At 48.4% G+C, this 22,485-nt stretch overlaps 1 protein-coding gene across 2 annotated transcripts in view; it reads left to right on the forward strand.

The window, feature by feature from the left end:
• Positions 1-7,575: 7,575 nt before the first annotated feature.
• Positions 7,576-22,485, forward strand: part of PRRX1 (paired related homeobox 1) — a 203,867-nt gene continuing 188,957 nt past the window's right edge. For both annotated transcript variants that reach the window (XM_069641313.1, XM_069641314.1), the window contains exon 1: positions 7,576-8,716. In XM_069641313.1, coding sequence (XP_069497414.1) covers positions 8,467-8,716 — 250 coding nt within the window. In that variant the 5' untranslated portion in view covers positions 7,576-8,466. The remainder of the gene's footprint in view (positions 8,717-22,485) is intronic.

The following is a 22,485-nucleotide window of genomic DNA, read 5'->3' on the forward strand; positions in this document are numbered from 1 at the left end:
AGGCTGTGATTCTGACCATTTTAATCTGCTCCTCTTTAATTTTCGTAGTCATAAACAACTCGCTCAAGGCTTGATGTAATAGGCTTGCCACACATCCATGTTCATGGCGGTGACCTGTTGCATCATTTCTCCTAGCCAGGCCTCCTCATCTTGCTGTGCCCATTCCCCTCTGACAAATAATGTGTGCAGAAGATGCTGCCTAGCCATGTTTATCTCTACTGTGGTCATTATTGAAAAGTGTTCTTCCTTTATTAAATTATTTATATAAGGGTAAACCAGAATTCTGTTGCTTTTTGTCTAGTTCAAGGTTGATTTTACTTTTTTTCTTACACACAGACCTGCTACTTAGGGTCTACGTTTTGGGATGGCGCTTCAACAGTGTAACACAGCTTTCAAACACAAAAAAGTATTACTACCTTTACAGTTAGCCTGCTGTGTTAAGCTGTCATGGGTGGAAACACTATCTCAGTCCCGGCAAACAAGCCCCCACTGTGTTCAGGATTTTAAAGAGGCGTCACACAGACGTTGCGCACAATAAAAATGCTTTAAAATGTATGAATTTGGATTCAGCTTTGAGAAGGCAGCCAACACCCCCCTTAACATACACCCCGTGGCGCAATGGACCATGAACCGGACCGTTGTGTAATAATAGAATATTTATTTATTTTTAATTATGAATAAAATCAAACACATTCAATATAGGGCAGCAATCACCAGTGTGGTGATAATGACACAATAAAATGATAGGATATGCTTAGTTTAACCTTCTAACATAAGAGACACCATGTGCAATTGAAAGAAAGCAAGATTCCATTTGGGTAGTGCTTTTAAATGGCACCACAGTTAAACATTCCCCCTGCAACACCCCCTCAAACCCCTGTTAACAAAAATGTTTGTGGGTGAAGAGGAGGAGCAAGGAGTCAGGTATACTGTCTATACTATCGGACTGAAAAGCCAACCTACCACCCCTTAATGGGAGGCAAAAATCGGGTTGAGCTCCCTTGAAAAATTGGCAAAATGGCACTCAGAATTACTGAATGGTGATTTTCATGTGCGGTTGAATGAATAAGGCAAGAATGTGTATGGATATATCAAATAAGCATGAAAACTGACAAGCTACAAGGCAATGTACTAAACAATGGGCATACAGTCTAGAAAATGGACTTTGGAAGGAAAAACAGTGCAGCAAAATCACACGTAGCTGGACTGCAATTTCTTAACTTTTACGGGTTTAAAATAGCAAAACGACTTGGAAAATGAACTAAACAGACAAAATCGGAATGCGGTTTTAATGCTAAGGTACAAAGGCACATAAAAGGTATGATATGAAAGTGAAAGGGTGACTTTTGGATGGGTTACAGTATGGGATTCTTTAAAGGAAAGGAAAACTCGGATTTCCTAAGGAAAGCAGATACACAGGCAGAATCGGTCCTAAGAGGAAAATTACAAGTTTTACTGAGACTATATTTTAGTGGCTAGAAAAGAGGAATGCTGCCTGCGAAAAAGGTTAATTTGCAATTTTAACCCCTTCTCACCGTGTGTCTCTTTATATGGGAATTGATCAATTTATTCCGAATAGTACTAAGGACTTATAGAATGGACTGAACTGATTTGGAAAGAATGGTGCTAACACATGGAGATTAGTACAGATTTTCCTAAGGGCAGGATACACAGAGGATTTTAACAATTTTTAAGAAGTTACTAGGACACGTATAGGATTACTTATAGGGTTGGACAAATGGCAAGGTAACAGAGTAAAGGATGAAGGATTTTGATATTGGGGAGGGGTAATGCTTACAAAAAGCACTTGAATGGGGCAGTTTGGACAACCAGCCAGGCCTCAGGACACAGTACAAAATTCTGGTCACTTGGGCAACAGATGGGCTCTCCTCTATGGACACGGCGGTGCAACCGGGGTCTGGTCACAGTATACAGTGGGGTGCACCAGCTGGGCTGTCCCTGCCTTATTGGGATTTTTGTAGGATTTACATTCTGGATCCGTGGTTCTGCCTGGGTAAGAGGTTCTGCCTGGATTTGCTATCAGCTACCCCTGGCCTGGCACTGGAATCAGGAATCTTGCAGGGTGAATGTGGAATGTCTGGATCTCTGGATGTTGATTTATAAATGCTGGATTTTCTTGAATCCTGGATGTTTTTGAATGTCTTGACTGTCTGTATGTCTCCACCTTATATAGACTTGATTACTATGTGGGCAGAACTAAGTTAGACATACCTCTAAATCAGATAGGTCAGCCTGTAACTGTTGCCGCCTCTCTGTAAGCAGATTGGACTGAAGGAATTTACTCATTTTAGTGTGTATGTTTTTATGAGGTGCATTGTTATGCCATAGTTACTTTTACCAAAATCAGTTATGGCACAAAACCCCTATATTTACAATTGTTATCCTCCTGAAAATTAGATAGGCAGACTCCATATTTTACAAGGAATATGTTCCAAATCCCAAGTCGGTGCAGAGCTCTTTAGTCATTCTAGCAATCTTTCGCCATGTCCATGGAAAACATTTCACCTAAAATTCTACAATTGTCTACATATGTACATATTATCACTTGGCATATTCTCATGAAGTTTCAAAACTGTACCATGTACGCTTTCCACAGAAATGTCATTTTACTGGCGTTTGCCTCCACCACATGTCAGAAACCTCTACAATGTCTTATTTTAATGGTGCAAAAATGACATTTAAAGCGGTCATAATTTCACATTGCTGTTTCTTTAGATTACTGAAATAAATGTCCTGATCTGAATAGTCTTTGAAATCAAATCTGCTTGCTTTGTTTCCAAATGTAGGCAGTCCTTTCCAACCCCCAGCCACATGTCATGCTCTGGTCAGGTCTGCCCTGGGTTGCTATGGATTCGCCTTTAGTCCTAGGCAGCTGACGCTGAGGAGAGGTGTCAGAGGAATTCACACTTCAGTTGCAGGGCTGTCCATTACCCTATGCTAGGGGAAATGCCATTCCATCTGATGAGGTTGCGAATTCTCACACCTTGGTCCTTTCATTAGGAAAGGGGCTTCCTTTGAAGTGTTCTCCTTTTGCCAAACTGGTTCTGCTGGTCTCAAACAGCTTTCAAACATTGTTTTTTGTCTTTCTTTCACAAAAGCCAGTCTTTTTGTAAATAAATATATTATAAATTTAAACCAAACCCCATCCCCACCTAAAATACTATATCTGTGCGAGTATTTGGGATGATTTCACATTTTAACTTTCAAAGTGTTATTTCACTGCTGTTGCAAAAACAAATTTACCCGTGTTTATTTTACATGGGGATTTCACCAGATGCAATTTCTTTAACATACATTTTCAGAACAGCCTCAACAGATCAGATCAGTTTCATGGCAGGAAAAGGTGCTAGAAATAGTTTTCTTTTGTAATTGATGCATAGCCGGGGAGAAAATCTTTATTTTTGAAGTCCTCTGCACGGGTTAATTTGTTGCAAAAGTAAACGCAGGTCATACGGTCCAAAACAAATTTCTCTGCTCTTCCTAGATTTTGCTTGACACACAATGCCTTTCAGGGAGGAATGCCCTCCTTTGCTGGTGTACAACCTGAAGATAGATGGGCATGAATGTGTCTTATCAGCAACCAAACCTTGTACTGTTGAAAAGATGGAAATAGCATCAGTGCGCAGTCATTTTAAACACAGAACATTTTCTCTTTCAGTTAGAAATCTTAAGCTATCAGCAATTCTTCTTTTTGGTGCACATGAAGAAAATAACTGCAGCAATTCTCGGGGTTTTCTAGGTTTCATCTCACCCCATATGTGCTCAACAGAGGCAGCACAGCCATTATTTTTGGTAACTGCTAAAAGTGCAGTTTTGATGCAAGGGAATAAGTGCTCAGCAGAGCCTGCGCAGCCATTTTTCTTGTAACTACTGAAAATGCAGTTTGGTGGTGCAGGGGAATTCTGCTGGGCTGGTAAATGTATCCAACAATGTAGAAACTGCCAAAGCCTCACATACAGTGTTGCAGCTGTCCAAACTGTTATATATGTCCTGCAATTTACAGTCATCTCTTTATTAGGGTGAACATTGTGACCAATCAAAACATAAGAGTACATTTTTCGCTTAAAAGGGGTTCTTACTGAATCACTATAAGACATGTTTAACATTTAAAATGATGGACATTATGTTGTTCCCATAATGCTCTTTGCTTTTATACAAAGCACCAGTATTGAATTCTATGAAGAGATACTGTGATGCGCAACCTCGCTGGAGGCCACGCCCCTTGATAATGCCCCCTCCTTCCCACAGTCCCGCCGCTCCAAAGAGGTGACTGTTCCCCCAGTACATTTTTTCCCTTTCCAGCACTGAATGAAATGTCATGTAATGTAATTTGCCATGTGTAAAGCACCTATTCCCATTGGTATGGCCTCATAGCACTGTAAATGAATGCCCCGGGGTGGACCGAAGTACACGGAATGGGAGATTTGTCCATGGAGTATAGAATGTGTGTGTGCATTTTATATGATACAAATGTAGGTAGGAGTGGCCAAGTCCTTGCTGGCAACCCACATTGAGCTGGCTTGTGGACGGGTGCTGTGAGGTTATAGGGAGAGAATGCGAGTGCAGGAGACTGATTATATGTCTAGCAAGACTGCATTTTGTTGTGGGTTTTAGCTACATTTTAATAGCAGAGGTGGTGTGCGATGTGTCTTCAAGTGGCATGTGATTGCAGATGAGAGATGAGTGCGGGTGGGTGGCTGTGCCTGCGAATATCTTCCATTCACATGGAGCGTGATATGTAGCTGGGTTTCCTTGTTGGTTTCTCATTTTGTTTGTTCCTGTCCTGAAGGTCTGCTGGTGTCCTTTATCAGTACTTTATATGAAGGTCTCATTACTGCTCCAGCCTATTTGAAATGGGGTTAAATTAGCATTTGAGGCAGAATGAGTTTGTCAGGTCGCTGGAGGAAATAGCCAGATATTGAGGGCCTTCCGGAAGACAGGGTGGTCCTCTAAGCGGTAGATACTGAGGGGAATTGCGTTACATGTTGCCGAAGCCTGGATGGAAAAGGGAGACCCCCCCCTATTCTGGTGCATTTGAAGGGGGTGACAAGGAGGAGTGTGGTGCCTGATAACTAGTGCGGTGGCTGTCATAACTATACATGACTTCTATTTTTAGATATTACTCTGCCACCAGGTGGCTGGAGTACACAGTTTTGATGTTTTGAACCAGAGTTGCAGATGCGCCAACTCTGCCTGTTGCAACTTTGTGCTCTGCCATCGTGTTCATGAATGCACAAGTGGCCTTTAAAGGTGCTCTGGTGCGGGTGCAGCGGAGCTGCTGGGGACGCCACGGGACGGATGCAGCAAGGTACATGTGTGCTTTATGCTTTTGGAATGGGGCATTATGAAAACGGGGTCTGATCAGCAGGTCCCATTTTCGGAAACAGAATTACCTGCATTCTTTTATTGTTGCATTTTGTTTAAGCTTAAGCTATCCTACCCTCACCTGAGGGCAAGTTGTCACAGCCCATCATCAGCAAGCCAGCATTGCTGGCTCTTTTAAATGCATTTGGTGGTATTTGTTATGGGCAGTACCATTGTGGCAGTAACTAGTCATTGCCTATCCCATACCGGCACAAAAGTAAAAACGGTTGACTTTGCCAATGCTTGTTTTCCCTCATATATTTCAGTACTCGGATAAAGATAAAGAAACGATTTCTGGAGAATGGGGACAGATGCTGGGATTGGTGGAAATATGGATCTAAAAGGTCACACAAACACATACACACACAGACCCAGACCCACGCGGAGCATTGGCACGAATGTGGGCAAAGAGAACGGGGAGGAGGGCGGTAGTGGGGCAGGGAGTGGAGTGGGGAGGGGGGGGGTGATGATGAAAAAGACTCCTCCATCCCTGCTCCTTAATTAAATGCATGGAAAGAGCCGAGGAGAGCACATCTGGTTTCAATCCCCAACCCCTTTGATGGCATCAAATGTTCTTTTCCCAGATCAGGGGCTGGAAGCTCTGGGCTGTCTATGGCAGCCTGGAGCCGAGACTCGAGACCTGTGCTCGCGTCACAGGAGCCGTGGGGAGGGGCAGGGGGGTCTACCCCCACCCCCCGTCGAGACTTCTGAGCCCCCCCTCCCCCTCGTGTTATAAAGTTTCCTTCAATCATAGTTTGTGGGAGCATACACCAGCAACAAACAAAAATAACACTTCAAAAAGTCATCCCCTTCGGTCATAAAACAACAATCAGCCCAGGGGGGGCGTTTGATCCTTTTTAAAACTTGCATTAACGTGTTTTTTTTCAAGTTGAGGCCGCAAAAGTTGGTTTCTTGCAGAGAGATGATTTCACTTGGGTGATAAACTCAACCTTTACTCTCCCCTTTACGGGAAGCGCTGAGGTTCATTCTAGTCCAGCGAGCGCTCTTTGCCTAGGCCCCGCCCAGGCAGGACAACAGTAGAGACCGTGTATAAGGCGCTCTGCAGCGCGTCGCGATTTGCATTATGTGTCTGTTTAAAAGTCAATTTAGGGGCCGACGCGATGGAACTCATTTTATCACCACTGACGGATGAGATGTAGAGTCACAAAAGAGAACATCAGGTCCCTGTCCCGCTAAACTACTAACGGACGTTAATGTGAGTCTGGGGGCCTTGGTGAATCAGACCCGGTGTCAATTGCACCCCCTCCGCCCTCAACGAGAAATAGCAAACAAACTGCAGATACTTGTACATTTTGGGCCCGATTCAAGGAATTTTTTTGGCAAGGTTCAAAATTACTTTGCACTGCTGACACAAGCCCTGATTCATGGAAATTGTGCAAAGTGAATTTTTCCAGTGCAAAGTCCGTGCAAAGTCATGTTGTACTGCTAAAATGACTATGCACTGACTTTGCACTGCAACAATACCCTTAGCACAGTTCCATGAATCAGGGTTTTTGTCGGTAGCGCGAAGTCACTTTGAACCGTGCAAACAATCCCGTGAATCCGTACCTAAATACACAACTCCTTCATGGTATAAGTGCGCGGATTAAACGTTGCTGCGTCTTAAATAAAGTGCATGAAACGGATCTTGTGCGTACTCCGCTCTCATCGCCTGGAGCCAAACTTGCTGGGACAGCAGGAAATTCGCGCGAAAGATGGATAGAACAGTAGAACGTTTTTTTTTCTCCACAGAAAGAGTTTTTTCTGCAGGTCTTGTCAAAACAGGCAAATGCGATATCGGTGCGGGGTGTGGGGGCGTTAAGTGGGCATCGGCCTGCGCAGGGTGGCCGGGACACCTCGCGGACGCGCGTGTCTTCGGGCGCGGTAATTAGCGCCACTTAGGAAAGCGCGGCCCGGCCAGATCAGATATTGGCGGCGGGTTTCTTAATCAGAGCGCCTTGTGATGGCGGTGCTGTGGGGAGAAGAGGGGCGGGGGGAGGGGGAAGGGGGTCTGCGAAACGTCAGGAACAGCACAAAGGCTTTGCCACGTAATTACAGGCTCCTATTAAGTCGACCCGGCCTCCCAGGGGTCTGCAGTTTTCATTTCTTCCTGAGAGCAGGCTCCCCCCTCCACGCCCCCCCTCCTCCTCCCGCCACCCCATGCCAGGCTGCGCAGCCGTTTGAAGTGCCAGAGAGCTCCACCGTCCAACTGCGAGAGGGAGCAGTCGCTGGAGGAAAAAAGTCTGCCCTCCTTAAAACGGGCTTTCCCTTCCCCAGCCTGAGCGAGGCGAGAATGCTGCCCGGGCGGACATCTGCAAGCCATCAGCCTCTGTGAAACCCTAGTCCCCCTCGAGCAGCCGCGCAGGATGTTCTGAGAAAGCGCCTTTCTGTCCCTGCTGCCGAGCGAGATTTGCCCGCCCGCCCGGGGATGACGTTTCGGGGAGAAGCTGGCATTTTCCACAGCTCTGTGCTTCCATTGACGGGCAGATGCACTCTCCAGTGAGCAGCGCTGTGCATCAGTGCCTGGGTCCATTTTGCCAGTGAATTTGCCAGCGAGCAGCAGTACTTTCGCGTGGACTTTGTGGTGCTTGCCCTGACGACCCAACAGACTCCAGTATTCTGCGGTGACTGACCGGCCGTGTTTTGCAGTGCGCAGTTGCATTCTCCATCTGAAAGTCGCACTCTGCGGTGGGCAGCTGTTTTCCAAATTGGACACCCGCCTCCTCCAGTGGCCGGTGGCACTCTCCAGTGGGCCGAGGCTCTGCAGTGGGTAGCTGTATTCTCCAGTGGATAGACAGATTGCTTTCTTAAGTGGACCCGCGCATCCTTCGGTGGACATCTGTACTCGGCAGTGGGCAGCGGCGCTCTGCAGTGCGCATTTGTATCTCTCCAGTGGTTTGACAGGTTCCACGGGGGCGCCTGTGCGGACACCCGTATCCTCTCCAGTGGGCACTTGCAGGACCCGGATTGTTCCAGAACGCGTCAGCGCGTGCCTGGAGGGAGACCAGGTCGGTCCTTTGGGAGCACCCCTGCGCACACAGGTGTGCCTCCACCCCCTCCTCGAAGCTGGAGCTCTGGACCATGAATTCCAGCTACCCGCAGGTCCTGGACCGGCCGGCCCCGCTCTCCGGGCGCCTGGAGGGCCCCATGACGGGCAGCCTGCAGGACACCCTGCAGGCCAAGAAGAACTTCTCGGTCAGTCACCTGCTGGACCTCGAGGATAGCGGGGACCTGGCCGGCGTGCAGGCGGACGAGGCGTCGGTGGAGGCCAGCCGGGGCCTGCTGGAGTCCTCGGGCCTGACCAGCGGCAGCGACACCCCGCAGCAGGACAGTAAGTGCGGGGCGAGAGGGGCGAGCACTCGTGGCTCGGCTCATGCCACTGGCCTGGTAAACTATGAGACGCAACAAGGGGGTGTTATCTGTTTGGGGTTCAGAGGCGCACACACACCTGCAGACCTTGGTAGGAAAAGACATGTGGAAGGTTTGATTACATAAATACACGATCTGAAATCTGCCCCTGGTGTCCCGCCCGCTACAAACAGGCTGCTACCCTACCCAGCCACCGTAGTTGCCCACTCGGGTTCAGCCCATATCCCGGGAGTCAAGGGTCCTGCGGGCAGGTGACCCAGAGGCGTCTCTGGCAGTCTCCAGGGCAACTCCGAGTCCGGTTTCCCGGCATGAATGTATGCTATGGAGATTAAGGGGGACAGCAGTGGCAAACGAAAGCAGGAAGAGGGGCCGGGCCGGGGTAGCTCAGCTGCTCGCACACCTGCAGTGTGAGCCGGGGTGCTGGGCGTGGCTGCTGCAGCCTCCCATGGAACTGACAGGATTAGACGCCAATTGACGCCTACCAAAGGGCCCTTGGCAGGAGGCGGCGCGCGTCCGGCTGCTGCCACCCCTGCCCACCACCACCCAACACACATCACGGATTACACTTGTCACCTCATTGCCAGGAAAGGGCTTTCCCCGCGAGCACCTCCCATCTTTCGGTGCCTTTCCTGCACCGTGGAACTGTTTTTGTTTTGTTACCATGTATAAGAGTTTGGAATCGATTCGATATACTTATTCAGCTTCTGCCACTAAAACATTAACTAACAGCATTATATAAAATATTTAACAGCCTGGGGTATTCACTAGACATAACATAGATAACGTAACGCATCAGATAACCAGGCTCGGACTGGCCTCTAGGGCAGCAGGGCAATGCCCAAACCACAAACACAAAAGGCTTCTGTGAGCCAGTCTTCTGGGTGAAAGTGGGCCACTTTTTTGGGTAATGTGGGCCAGTTTGATAAGTTACCTCGCCATGCGGCTAGTAGTTTAGACCAGTGTCAATACATATTTCTTTAAATACACAATTTGCCTCGCATGTGATCCCGAACCTCCCCCTTGGGTACTATTCAAACAGTCTGTCACAAAAGGAATGGTCTCCCATTTGCAACTTTTTAATTGCTGCCAGATGCAATTAATGTTACGCCGGGCTGGTTACGGCACAGAAACATGGCTTCCCGTGCAACACAGGACACATGCACACCGACCGTTACATGTAGCGCTGGCGGTCCGGCTGTGCGGTCGTTGCATCGCCCGCCCCGCACCACAGCCTGACGCTGTCTGCTCTCCCCGGACCCCAGGCTGCTCTGCGGGGAGGGCAGAGCGAGGTCCCCCTTCCTGCCCACACTGTCACCTGTGTTACACGGCACGCCGCCTAGAAGCAAGCCACGGGAGCGCGGGGAACGGATGGAAAGCGCCACTGTTTAGATGCCGCGGCCCGACTGACAGAGTGCGATGGCGCAGCTGTAAAGCGCTGCCATCAGCCAGGCCCAGGGTGCTAGCTCAGCCTTTCCCAAAGGTCCATAAAAAGGGCCCCATAGGTCAACTAGTCACCCCGACATTTTCCGTCACCTTGACACCATGGACATTGCTCATCTGCCCTGATTTGCAAGATGGCGTTTCAATTGGGAAACCCCATTGAAAAGCGCTTGTAAATCAGGGTCCGCGAGTTCTCGCGCGCAAGGACTTCCTGGCGCTTGGACCCCGCGTTACATGTGCCCCAGAGTTACTGCGATTCCCAACAGGGGTACCTGGCGGCCGAAGCCCGTTAGTGGGCTTCCTTTCCAGGGAACACATAATGCGGAATACACCCCAGTGCGCGCGGCCCTTCTCTGGCTCCATGGGGGTTATGGGGGTGCAGCGCCCCATCCGTGGTCACACTGACAGCCGCTGTCCCCGGGGCGCTAAACAGCCACCCCCAACTGTGGCGGATACACGGGCCCACTGCTCCGCAAGGGGCCCCTCGCAGTCCCACACGCTGACATCTTACAGCACCTTCTAGAAAAAGAGCATGCTTACACATAATAATAATACTACTAACTACTACTAATAATAATACCAGACGAAGAAGAGGAAGAAGGGGAAGAAGAAGCAGAAGAAGTGGAAATAGAAGAAGAGGAGGAAACGAAAAAGATGAAGAAGGAAAGGAAGAAAAGAAGAAGACGAGTGATATAGAAGAGGATGAGGACAAGAAGCAGAGGAATAAGAAAAAGAAGAAGAGGACGAAGAAGAAGCAGAAGAAGAAGAATAGGACGAAGAGGAAGAAGAAGCGGAAATAGAAGAAGAGAAGGAAAATAAGAAGAAGAGGAAGAAGGAAAGGAGAGAAAGAAGACGAGGAATAAGAAGATGATGAGGAGAAGAAGCAGATGAATAAGAACAAGAAGAAGAGGACGAAGAAGAAGCAGAAGAAGAAGGGGAAGAAGAAGAATAGGACGAAGAGGAAGAAGAAGCGGAAATAGAAGAAGAGAAGGAAAATAAGAAGAAGAGGAAGAAGGAAAGGAGAGAAAGAAGAAGACGAGGAATAAGAAGATGATGAGGAGAAGAAGCAGAGGAATAAGAGCAAGAGGAAGAGGACGAAGAAGAAGCAGAAGAAGAAGGGGAAGAAGAAGAATAGGACGAAGGGGAAGCGGAAATAGAAGAAGAGAAGGAAAATAATAAGAAGAGGAAGAAGGAAAGGAGAGAAAGAAGAAGACGAGGAATAAGAAGATGATGAGGAGAAGAAGCAGAGGAATAAGAGCAAGAAGAAGAGGATGAAGAAGAAGCAGAAAAAGGAAAAAGAAGAAGAATAAGAAGAGGAAGACAGACCAGGCGCCTGCGCAGGCAGGTATTTGGTGTTTCCGCATGAGTTCGCAGGAGCAAACATTTTCCAGCCAGGATAAAAAAAAAACACGGGTGAAGTTTTATCTTTATTTTATTTATTTGAATTTGTAAAGTGCGCTACAGCCCAAGGGCATTGGAGCGCTGAATTTTAACAATGTTAAAGGGGTAATAACAGTCTTCGGGTGAAACAGTTAAGCAACGGCTTCAGAATGCCTCCACCACGCAAATAAAAGAGGCTTCAGAAATGAATTGCCGGCAAACTGGGTTGGGCTACCCCAAATTTAAAATAACCAATGAAATAATACAATCAATCATGGCCCCATTGCCCTCATTAAAAGGTGGAAAGGTGCAGCCTATCCTCTGGATGGGACGTGCGCGTCCGCCTGATGAGCGCACTGTAAAGAGGCGAGGCGCCTCCACTGCGCGGCAGCCCCTGCCGAAGAGGTCGAGGGGTGCCCTTACATTGCATTCGTGCGTATGGAGCTGCACTCCGGCCAGGCTCGTGGAGAGCGCGCCCGTGTGTCTTACCCGGGGTGCAAACAGCCTAGGGTGACAGCACTGGGGGCCGCAGTGTCAAGTCTCACTCAAAGCGCGGCGGGGGGGGGGGGGGTAGCCCCCCACCGTGAAAAAAGGTTTAGCGCCAAAAGGGGTGTAGTATTGATCAATGCCGCTATACTTGCCGTAAATTCCCCCAGAATAAGCGAAGTGTGCGACATAAAACGTAAGCTTAAAAACAATACAGTTCGGTTCCTGTCCAGGTGGGCCTCTGATAAACAGGAAACGCCTCTGGGCCTGATTCACAGGCGGCATTGCAATGGCGCAATCCCATTGGGAAACGCTCTGTGCATCAGGCCCTTTGCATTTTGCGGAGGTGTGCAATAAATACACATTACAAATATTGCAAATGTACAGTAATGTATTCCGACAAACACCATGGCTCGTTCATTATAAATGTGGGTACCCGGAAAACAAGTGACGTTCTTTCCATGTAGTGGTGCGGTACTTTCATAAGCATTGTGGCTCGCTCTGGAGGCCGCTGCCCTATTGCATAGCAGAGGTCAGCATTTGAAGGTCTCTAGGTGGAGCGAGCGGGCCCTATATAGGGCACCTTACTCAGAGGGGGCAGCCGGGTCATATATAGGGTACCTTACTTATCAGGGGCAGCCGGGTCATATATAGGGTACCTTACCCTGAGGGGGCAGCCGGGTCATATATAGGGTACCTTACTTACCAGGGGCAGCCGGGTCATATATAGGGTACCTTACCCTGAGGGGGCAGCTGGGTCATATATAGGGTACCTTACTTACCGGGGGCAGCTGGGTCATATATAGGGTACCTTATTTACCGGGGGCAGCCGGGTCATATATAGGGCACCTTACTCAGAGGGGGCAGCCAGGTCACATATAGGGCACCTTACTCAGAGGGGGCAGCCAGGTCACATATAGGGCACCTTACTCAGAGGGGGCAGCCGGGTCACATATAGGGCACCTTACTCAGAGGGGGCAGCCGGCTCACATATAGGGTACCTTACTTACCGGGGGCAGCCGGGTCACATATAGGGCACCTTACTCACAGGGGGCAGCCGGGTCACATATAGGGTACATTACTTACTTGGGGCAGCTAGGTCACATATAGGGCACCTTACTCAGCGGGGGCAGCCGGGTCACATATAGGGTACCTTACCCTGAGATGGGAAAGGCTGATAAGCTTTGCTTCCTGCCGGACTGGGACGCAAGTCCTCTGGGCTCTTTGAGTATCAGAGTTCAGGTGATTCAGTTTTATAAGAGGGGGCGGCGGTAAGTGCACAATCTGGAGTTGGGCATGTGAGGTCAAAGGGCCAGGTGGTGCCACTATCAGTCTAAAGTTGTACCCATGCTCGTCCCCATTTTTTGAAGACACCCCCTTTCCTTGTTTTTGAACCTTAATGTTATTCCCCGCCCCCTTATTTCTGAAAACAAGGAGCCGGTAACGTCCCTTACACCACCCCACCACCCTTACGCGTAACGTCCCTTACGCCACCCTTACGCGTAAAAACGCTTGGCAAGTTGTGTCAGAGTGGATGCTCACGTGTCCTCCTCGCTGCAGGGATTGGAACATAGCATGCTGCATTATTTTAAGTGATCGGATCGGAACATAGTTGATAACAAGAGGCAGACTCAGAGCCCGAGCAGAGCGCTATCCAAAATCACAGCTTATCTATTTCTGTTTCTCAGAAAATGTGCCCGGACTTCTTTTCATCAGCCAGCCAGGTGGGAACCCCCCACCACAGGTTCGGGGCCGTGCACGTCTCTATTCCACACTTTTAAGAGTGAGGTTGCTGAAATGAAAGGACATGTGAACCGCAAATCACAAGGCCCAATCCCAATCTTTTTAGGCAAATGATTGCTTTAAACCTACTTGGCTACATGTTCCTCAGCTTGACCGTGTGTGCCCACATCCTTGCACCTGTGTACTTCTCTATAACTGCAGCGCCTCGGGGGCCCTGCTCTTATAGCGGGGGAGGAGGAGGGGGCTCTCGTGTACTGGCTGGAAGAGGTTACCTTTTTAGCTCTTTTGCAAGACTGTGTTGGATTTCATTCTCGTTGATCGTCTTCAGGACTAGAAGGATGACTGATTGCACCCCCCACACATCAGCACCAAAAACCCAGAGCGGGAGAAAAAAACTGCCCCCATTCCCTTGAAAACCGAGGAAGCACATCTCCTCGATTTCAAGTGGAAAAAGCACCACTTTCCTGCTTTTTTGGGGACGAGCATGCATACCATAAACGTTCGTGATTGTCACCGCAGGCCTGGGCTAGCATGCCTTTTCCTATGGGATTGCTCCATTATAAAACGCTTCTGTGGATCAGGGCCACTGTGTCCGAGCTTGCCCCACCACGTGCCGTGCGGCAGCAAGCGCTAGAAAAGAATAGGCGCTGCATGGACGGGACCCAAGCCCCATTCTACATAGTTGTTGGAATTCTTCAGACAGTGACAACAAACCCGGGCGCCAACTGTGCCACAGGACGGGCACAGCAGGGGACTGGGAAAAATTGGTCCAACTAGGGGATTTTAAAGCACACTTGTGCATACACGGGGATTACAAATTCAACATAACCATTTATCAGCCATAAACCACGTTTTTCCGAGTGGGGAACACCGTACTGGAAACTTTAGAACACATTATTTGCTTCAAAGGGTGTGGGGGATGAGGAGAGGTGCAAGGATGGGGATTGGGAAAGAGGTGCTTAAAGCCCTGGACCCACAGACCACCACTGGAAGACCCCCCCACTTCCCCCACCTGGGCCCATGCCCGCTGATCCGGCCCGAATTCATCTTCTTTTCTAACCTGAAAGGGGGGCGCGTGTTACCTATATATTGGCTGGGCTGCCACGGACTCTGCCGGCCCCGTGCGCCCCCTGGCCCCTGTCACAGCGGCCCAGGCCTCGCGTCACCCACCACACGGGGGTTCCCCCCCTTAGACCCGCCATAAATCATCATTTGGACACAATGCAAGGCGAGCCGCACTTCACGAACATCTCCATTCTGACCCCGTTCCCTGTTCGCGTTTATTTCATTAGAGTTATGCCCCCAAAAGTCTACTGGAATGTCAGCAGGTGACCCGAAGCGACCAGTCCTCCAATTAGGGGCTGACGTCGGCACTGGGAAGCCACATTCCGAGGCCTGTGGCTGCACTCGATGCGCCTCGCTTTACAGATGCGCCGAAGCAGCGGAACTCCGGGGGATGCTACGCGGACCCTGCGCGGGCGCACAGGAGGCCACGTTTCTTCCGGACTTTAGTTGCCGACATGGGGGTGGACCGCGACGGGAGAGACGCTGCCTGACCAAGCACTTTCTATAATATATCCCCGCGTTCAGAACGAGTACGTTCTCGTTGCACAGAAAAGGCGATTCCCGCCCTCGAAGCCACAAATGCGGCATTTGATAGGAATTCTAGAGCACTTGTAATGCGCATGTGGTTGGTTGTCCCGTGTGTACCGCGTGCAGCAGAATTCACATGTCACCCTAGGGCCTATGGTCACATTACGTTGCAATCACACATCCCTTCCCCGCCGAGGACCGGGGGATGCACCCGGGCCTGGTTGGTAGCGCGTTTTTCGATGGGAATTTACCATTGAAAAACACGTTGGTAAATCAGGCCCACTTGTGTTCATACCATCAAACTACCTCATATTGCAGTTTGCACACATTACGCGGACCCCACTCCCTTAACTTGTAAGCACGGTGGTAACACAAATGCAGGTTTGCCAGCACCCATTTGGTTCTTGCGCATTTATCGCTTTATATGGACGAAGAGCTGAGTCGGCTCTTCTGGGGTTTCCACCTTTCAGGGGAGCTTCCCCAGATTTCGAAACATTGTTTAACTACCCGAGCCACCCACCGAAGGTGTGGCGTATACGTTGTTGTTTGCTAGCTTTGCCCCCTTATTACGAATGCATTCAGCGCTATGAGGAGGCGCAGCAACGAGGAACCCGGCACGTGCCTCTTAGGAGAACTAATACGCGAAATCTTCCGTCGGGTTATTACGCGTTCATGTCCTTTAAACATTGACCGAATGAAACGGCGATTTCAGGCAAACCCGCGCCACGTTCTCTGCTACGGGCTTGAAGGCGCGTTGCTCCTTTAGTTCAATTGTCCGCAGTGGAACCAGACCGCATTAATTGCACGAATTGCATTCCCGGCGTCCTGCCATCACTGCACCCCGTAATGGAAAACTGTACATATTTGTAAAGCGGACCATGGCATTACGACATTATATATTTTTTCTTAGATATGTGAATGTTTTGACAGATTGTGGTGATACGTATTAACTGATACTATTCCAGAGCAGGGCATTGTTGGGAATTAAAACTGTACATATATGTAAAGCGGACACTGGCATTCCCAGAGCTACAGGATGTGTGAGTGGCTTTAATTGAACGCGGTGAATCCAGGCCCCGCGGCCTGGCCCCTGGACACACAGCCTTGCGCCGGAATGATTGACACGTGTCAGTCAGCGGCCAAGAACGGCGTGCAGCCGGTCCTTCACACCCCATCATTCTATATTAGTGGCAGCGAGCGGCGCTAATGAGCCCTGGGCGGGGAGCACGTGTGGCCATAAAGCGGAGCCGGCAGCCCCCTTCATTACGCGCTCCTGGGGCTGCGGTTTGGGGCGCCCCGTAGGGCGCCTCTCCTGTTATCCGGAACAAATGCGACCAGTGTTCGAGAAATCGATTAGTCAGGATCCGGCGCACGAAAGGTCGCGGTCGGATCCATCATTTCCTCCGAGAGGGGGGGGCGGCTGTGGGTGGGGGTAGCAGGCAGGTCCGCCTTCTACTCTGAACAGCCAACACCCACCAAGTGTATGTTTTTGGACTGGATAAAAGTGTTCGCTCCCGTCTGGCTAAAACGAGTAATTCGTTCGAATAACGGCATTTGTGGGAATAATGGCAGACACGTCACAGGTATCCCAGCATTCTCTTGCGTTTTGGATGTGAAACGCATGTCTGTAGTTGCAGTAGCACGCGATCTACGCGCAGAACACAAAAACGAAACAAATATTTGTGTTCATTAAACAAAAAAAAGCAGTAGAATATTCAATGTGTACAGCACAGTCTAACAATGAAGGAACCTCCAGGCGTACCTGCCCACTGTCCACTTTTATGGGGGGTTGGTGCACAACTCTAGCCCACTGTCTATTTTTACTGGGGGTTGGCGCACTACTCTAGTCCATCATACTCCTAACACCGCGCGCCAATCTGAACCTATTGCTCCTTTCAGTCTGCCTCACTCACAGTTTTACGTATTGTGTTTTGGTTTGTCACAAACCTTTCACACATGCAAGAAAAAAATTATAACAGAATTTTTTCAAATATTTTGAGATCAAACTGTTCATCATTTCTTAACATGATTAAACACATCAGTTAAAAATGCACACGATGCTGACATTAGTGACGCTTTTCTACCATTCATTAGTTTCTCCCAGTATCTGTCTGCGTTCAACATCCTTACATTCTGCACAAGAGGAGCAAAGCGCGGCAGTCTTAACCCTCTGAGGCCTTCGCACGAGGCATAAAGATGCTTCAAGGTGTCGTCAATGTTACTCTCTCTACAAACTCCACAGGCCCTAAGGAACCTCTCTACACCGGTGGGATTCAAACCTTTTTTATACTGAGCCCCTCCTTGAGTAAAAATATTGTTTAGCCCCCCCCCTATAAACTATCACTTATTATAACTTCTATTAAAAACAGTTGTCACAATCCCTTTTTTCTCGCGCCCGACCCCCCGAACATCCTTCGGGCCCCTCTCGGGGCAGGGAGGGGGGCAACCCCACAGTTTGAAGACCCTGTCACACTCTTAGTAACTCGCTGGAAGGAAGCCGGCTAAAACGCAATTGGACACAGACTGTAAAGTAGTGTCTACTTAGTAGTCTTTTTCAATGCTCTGACACCCCAAGCGGGGCGGTGAAAGAGCTCCCACATTCCTGTGGAGTGCACTCGCCCCTTAGATATGTGTCATGACTGTTTCAGTCAAAACGCGAGGCTTCATTGTCAACATGTCAGAAATCAAGATCGTTTAACCTTAAGAGGTCAGTGCCGAATCGGTGTGTTCCATTATTACAGGCTTCCGTAAAGTGAAGCAAAGAGGAACGTTTGCCCATGTACATATATTCATACGGCATCTCTTGGACATGGTTCAGGTGCCGTAAGTCCACTGTGGTGGTCATGGATACAGTAGAAACATTCTAGGACATGCATGAAAGATCTCCGAACTGGTTCAATAGGCTGTGCCGGTAACATGCGCACTCACAGAGCCACGTGAGTGCCTGGAGACCATGCTAATGGTAACGGTGCGCGGTATAAGTCAACTTAACATAACATACCATTCTAGCCTTCTTAAAACAGCTAAGATGCATAATGATGGTAAAACATGTTTGGCCTAATCACCTGCACTGGCAAGCGTTTTGGAAGGATGGAAAGATAGGCCAAATGAACCCTTCGCATGTATCTAAGGTCTTCCTGCATGAGTACAGGTCACTACCATGAAGAAGTTTTGGTGGGACCGTCGGAAACTTTTGAAAGTATCACTGAACCCATGGAGCTGTTGCAAGGCCCCCTCCGCTCTTATCTAGGCTTGTCTGCAGTCCAATCACAGAGGATCCGTTTGAGTCCTTACGCACTGAACAATGCCTTCCTCTCTCAACCGTATGTACGGTTGACTTGGTAGATCCACTTGCCCCTACGCTATCACAACACATCCCCCTCTCGCCCTTTCTGCCCCTTCCTGCCTCTGTGTCTGCGGCATCTGCACCCTCCTTCTCCATAGTCCTTGGCCTTCCCAGACTTTACCGTCTGGATATCTCAGGCGGGGCAGAATATGCCGACTTCCGGACTTGGCGCAGTAACGTAACTTAGCCAGCACAGCACCATCTTTTCCTAGCTAGACTAACTCCCGTAACAGCACGGCTTAATTTAAACTCACTTTGTCATTTTACCAAAAGTCAATCTCCTCTCTTTAATTAAAACTTAGTATTCCTACGAACTTCATTGCTGATTGCAGATTTAGCAGTGTGTGAGTGATCGGCAGTCTGTTTCATGGGATCACTCTGTTGTTTTTCAGACCCTTCAATGTATCATTTTGTTGCCTCAGCTCATATTTTGGACTCATATTTTGAAGATTATTGCTTTTATGGTCTTCTGCTTCGCTACTATTCTACTGTTCCTTCCCATTTTTAAATCTCAGTAAAGATTATCAAACAGAGGGGAAAAAACATAGTATTCCAAGAAAGCATTTATTGAGGGTCCAATTCATGGAATTTTTTGCACGGTTCAAATTGACTGGGCACCGCTGAAAAGTGACTTTGCACTGCCGACACATACCCTAATTCATGGAACTGGGCAAAGTATATTTTTGCAGTGCAAAGTCAGTATGCAGCCATTTTTGGAGTACACAATGAATCTGCACGGACTTTGCATTGCAAAAATAAACTCGGTGCAGTTCCATGAATCAGGGTTTGTGTCGGCAGTGCAAAGTCACTTTTCAGCATGCAAAGTCACTTTGAACCGTGCAAGAAATTCCATGAATTGGGCCCTTAGAGTTTTGTAACACAGTGAGGACGATAGGACAAGTGGCACACATTAGCCGGTGGGTAACTTTCAGAGCAGGCAGTGGAGTTGCATTGCAGTCTGTTAAACCCAATCAATATTTCTTATGGGGGTCAGCATCCAAACCGGTAGGGGGGACCCATACACACAAGCAAACACACATACACACACACATAGCATGCTCACATGTGCGCACGCACACGCGCAAACACATGTTGGGCCAGATTCATGAAACCTTTAGCACGGTGGTGCAAAGTGTCTTTGCACTGCAAACAAACACCCTGATTCACAGAGCAGTGCAAAGTGTATTTTTGCAGTGTAAAGTCACTTTGCACGGACTTTGCACTGGAACAAAGTCACTTTGCACTGTAAAAGTACACCTTGCGACGCTCTGTGAATCAGAGTGTTTGTTGGCTAGAGATCCATGAATCGGGCCCTTCGTATCTTTAACTAAGTCCTCACTTCTCAGTGTAGCAATGGGCTAAATCACCCACTGGCGCCATCGGTTACGTCGAACATACAGACCTGTCTAACCAAGTGACTGCCACTTTCCCAGTGAGTAATAATGCAAAAAGCTTCTGCGGGAAAGTAAAAGGAGGGAACGCACGCTTTTGCAATGTAAAGAAGCGCTCGGTCTTCTCTGGGAATGTAACCCTTGTTTGTTTCAAGCCCTAGAACACAGGACCAAGGGGCGGATTTACACAAGTAAAGGCGCAATCCCATTGAAAAACGATTGGTAAATCAGGCCCCAAAGAGTAGAGTGGCTTACGCCTCATCGAAAACTTGGGAGAGCAGTGCAACCTCGGATGGTATGGCATACACAAATATATTTAACCAGTTCACTTTTCGACATCCAATCTAAGTGCACGCCGTGAAAATCCCCAAAATGAAAGAACACATAAAAAAGGAAACTATGTCCTCTGTGTATGAAAGCGAACACAATAGTTATATAACACGATGGGCCTGATTCACAAAGCGCTTTTCAATGGCGTTTTCTCATTGGAAAACAAGCTTTTGTATATCGGGCCCTGTGCCTCAAGCCCACATTTAAAAGGAGGGGATTGTGGGGTAGACCGCCTGCTACTCCGCATGGTGGACTAGGGCACCCACTCATCCTAAAATTGATCGCCGCACTTTCCCGGCCTGCATACACTCAAGCCACGCTCACCAGAGCCACAGGCAGCCAGCCGAGATCAACACACAACTCTCCCGGCCAATGCAGTGTGCCCAGCAACTCACGGCACGCCTCACACACAGCTCTGAAGACAGAACATACTGCTCATACGTGCACATATGCTGCGCACCCATGCCCGTCTCCCACTCCAAAGAACCTAACAATTTGCGGCCCCCAGCCATGGGAAGACACCAAAACCACCGCGCCGTTTAATGTCCTAGGACCTAGTGCCAAGGTGCTCCTCCGGTGTGTGTGTGCTCTATCCTTATTTTTAACAAAACAACTGTCAACAGCAACCCGCGTGACGTGCAGAAGCGACGCTCCTCTTACGCTGAGTACAACAGCATAACATGGCTGAAGCGATCATGCAAATACAGTGCCACTCCCCAAATGCGTACTTTCAGGGGCAGTAGAGAAACCTTTATATTTACATGTTTTAAGATGCATGCATGTAGTATTATTCAAAACGAACTATGATAAACACCTGTATTGCAAGAGATGCACGGTCGCACGTGTTGTTGCTATGGTCCTGATTCATGCAATTATTAGCGTGTAAAACGGGGATTTGCCTGCCATTCTGCCCGCAAATCTCTGTCTGACGAATGAGGATTTGCGGGCAGAATGGCACGCAAATACCTCTTTTACACGCAAATAATGCCATGAATCAGGGCCTAAAGGTAGACGCGCAAAATTTGGAAAACTATATAATGTCAAGTACCTTCAAATAAAAGGACTATTTTGTTTTGCTGCTGATTTTGAAGATGTTGGGAGTTTTTTAAAAACATATTTTAATGCAGGCCTCTTCTACAAAAATAATAATGATAATAATATTTTGAATATTAATGCAAATAATCATAAGAAGAAGAATAATGACGATGATGATACAAATAATAATACTACCTATAGTATTAATGTTTATTTTAAATAGGATTCTTCCTCACCAAAGCAGTATTATGATAGCTGCCATTATTAGCCAATGTGATGGGCTTGCATTCACTGACCTTGCAAGGATGAAGGGCTGAGTCCCATGTTCAGATATCTGTGGACACTGTTGCCAGTCAGTATCTGTGGACACTGTTGCCAGTCCGTATCTGTGGACACTTTTGCCAGTCAAAATCTGTGAACACTGTTGCCAGTCAATATCTGTGGACACTGTTGCTAGTCAGTATCTGTGGACACTGTTGCCAGTCAGTATCTGTGGACACTTTTGCCAGTCAAAATCTGTGAACACTGTTGCCAGTCAATATCTGTGGACACTGTTGCTAGTCAGTATCTGTGGACACTGTTGCCAGTCAGTATCTGTGCACACTGCTGCCAGTCAATATCGGTGGACACTATTGCCAGTCAGTATCTGTGGACACTGTTGCTAGTCAGTATCTGTGGACAATGTTGCCAGCCAGTATCTGTAGACACTGTTGCTAGTCAGTATCTGTGGACAATGTTGCCAGCCAGTATCTGTGCACACTGTTGCCAGTCAATATCGGTGGACACTATTGCCAGTCAGTATCTGTGGACATTGTTTCCAATCAGTATCTGTGGACACTGTTGCTAGTCAGTATCTGTGGACACTGTTGCCAGTCAGTATCTGTGGACATTGTTGACAGTCAGTATCTGAGGACAATGTTGCTAGTCAGTATCTGTGGACACTGTTGCCAGTCAGTAACTGTTTCTGTGCTCACAGATCCTTTAGTG

Source organism: Ambystoma mexicanum, chromosome 1q (assembly GCF_040938575.1).
Source record: "Ambystoma mexicanum isolate Mex_15411 chromosome 1q, UKY_AmexF1_1, whole genome shotgun sequence".
Classification (NCBI taxonomy): Eukaryota; Metazoa; Chordata; class Amphibia; order Caudata; family Ambystomatidae; genus Ambystoma; species Ambystoma mexicanum.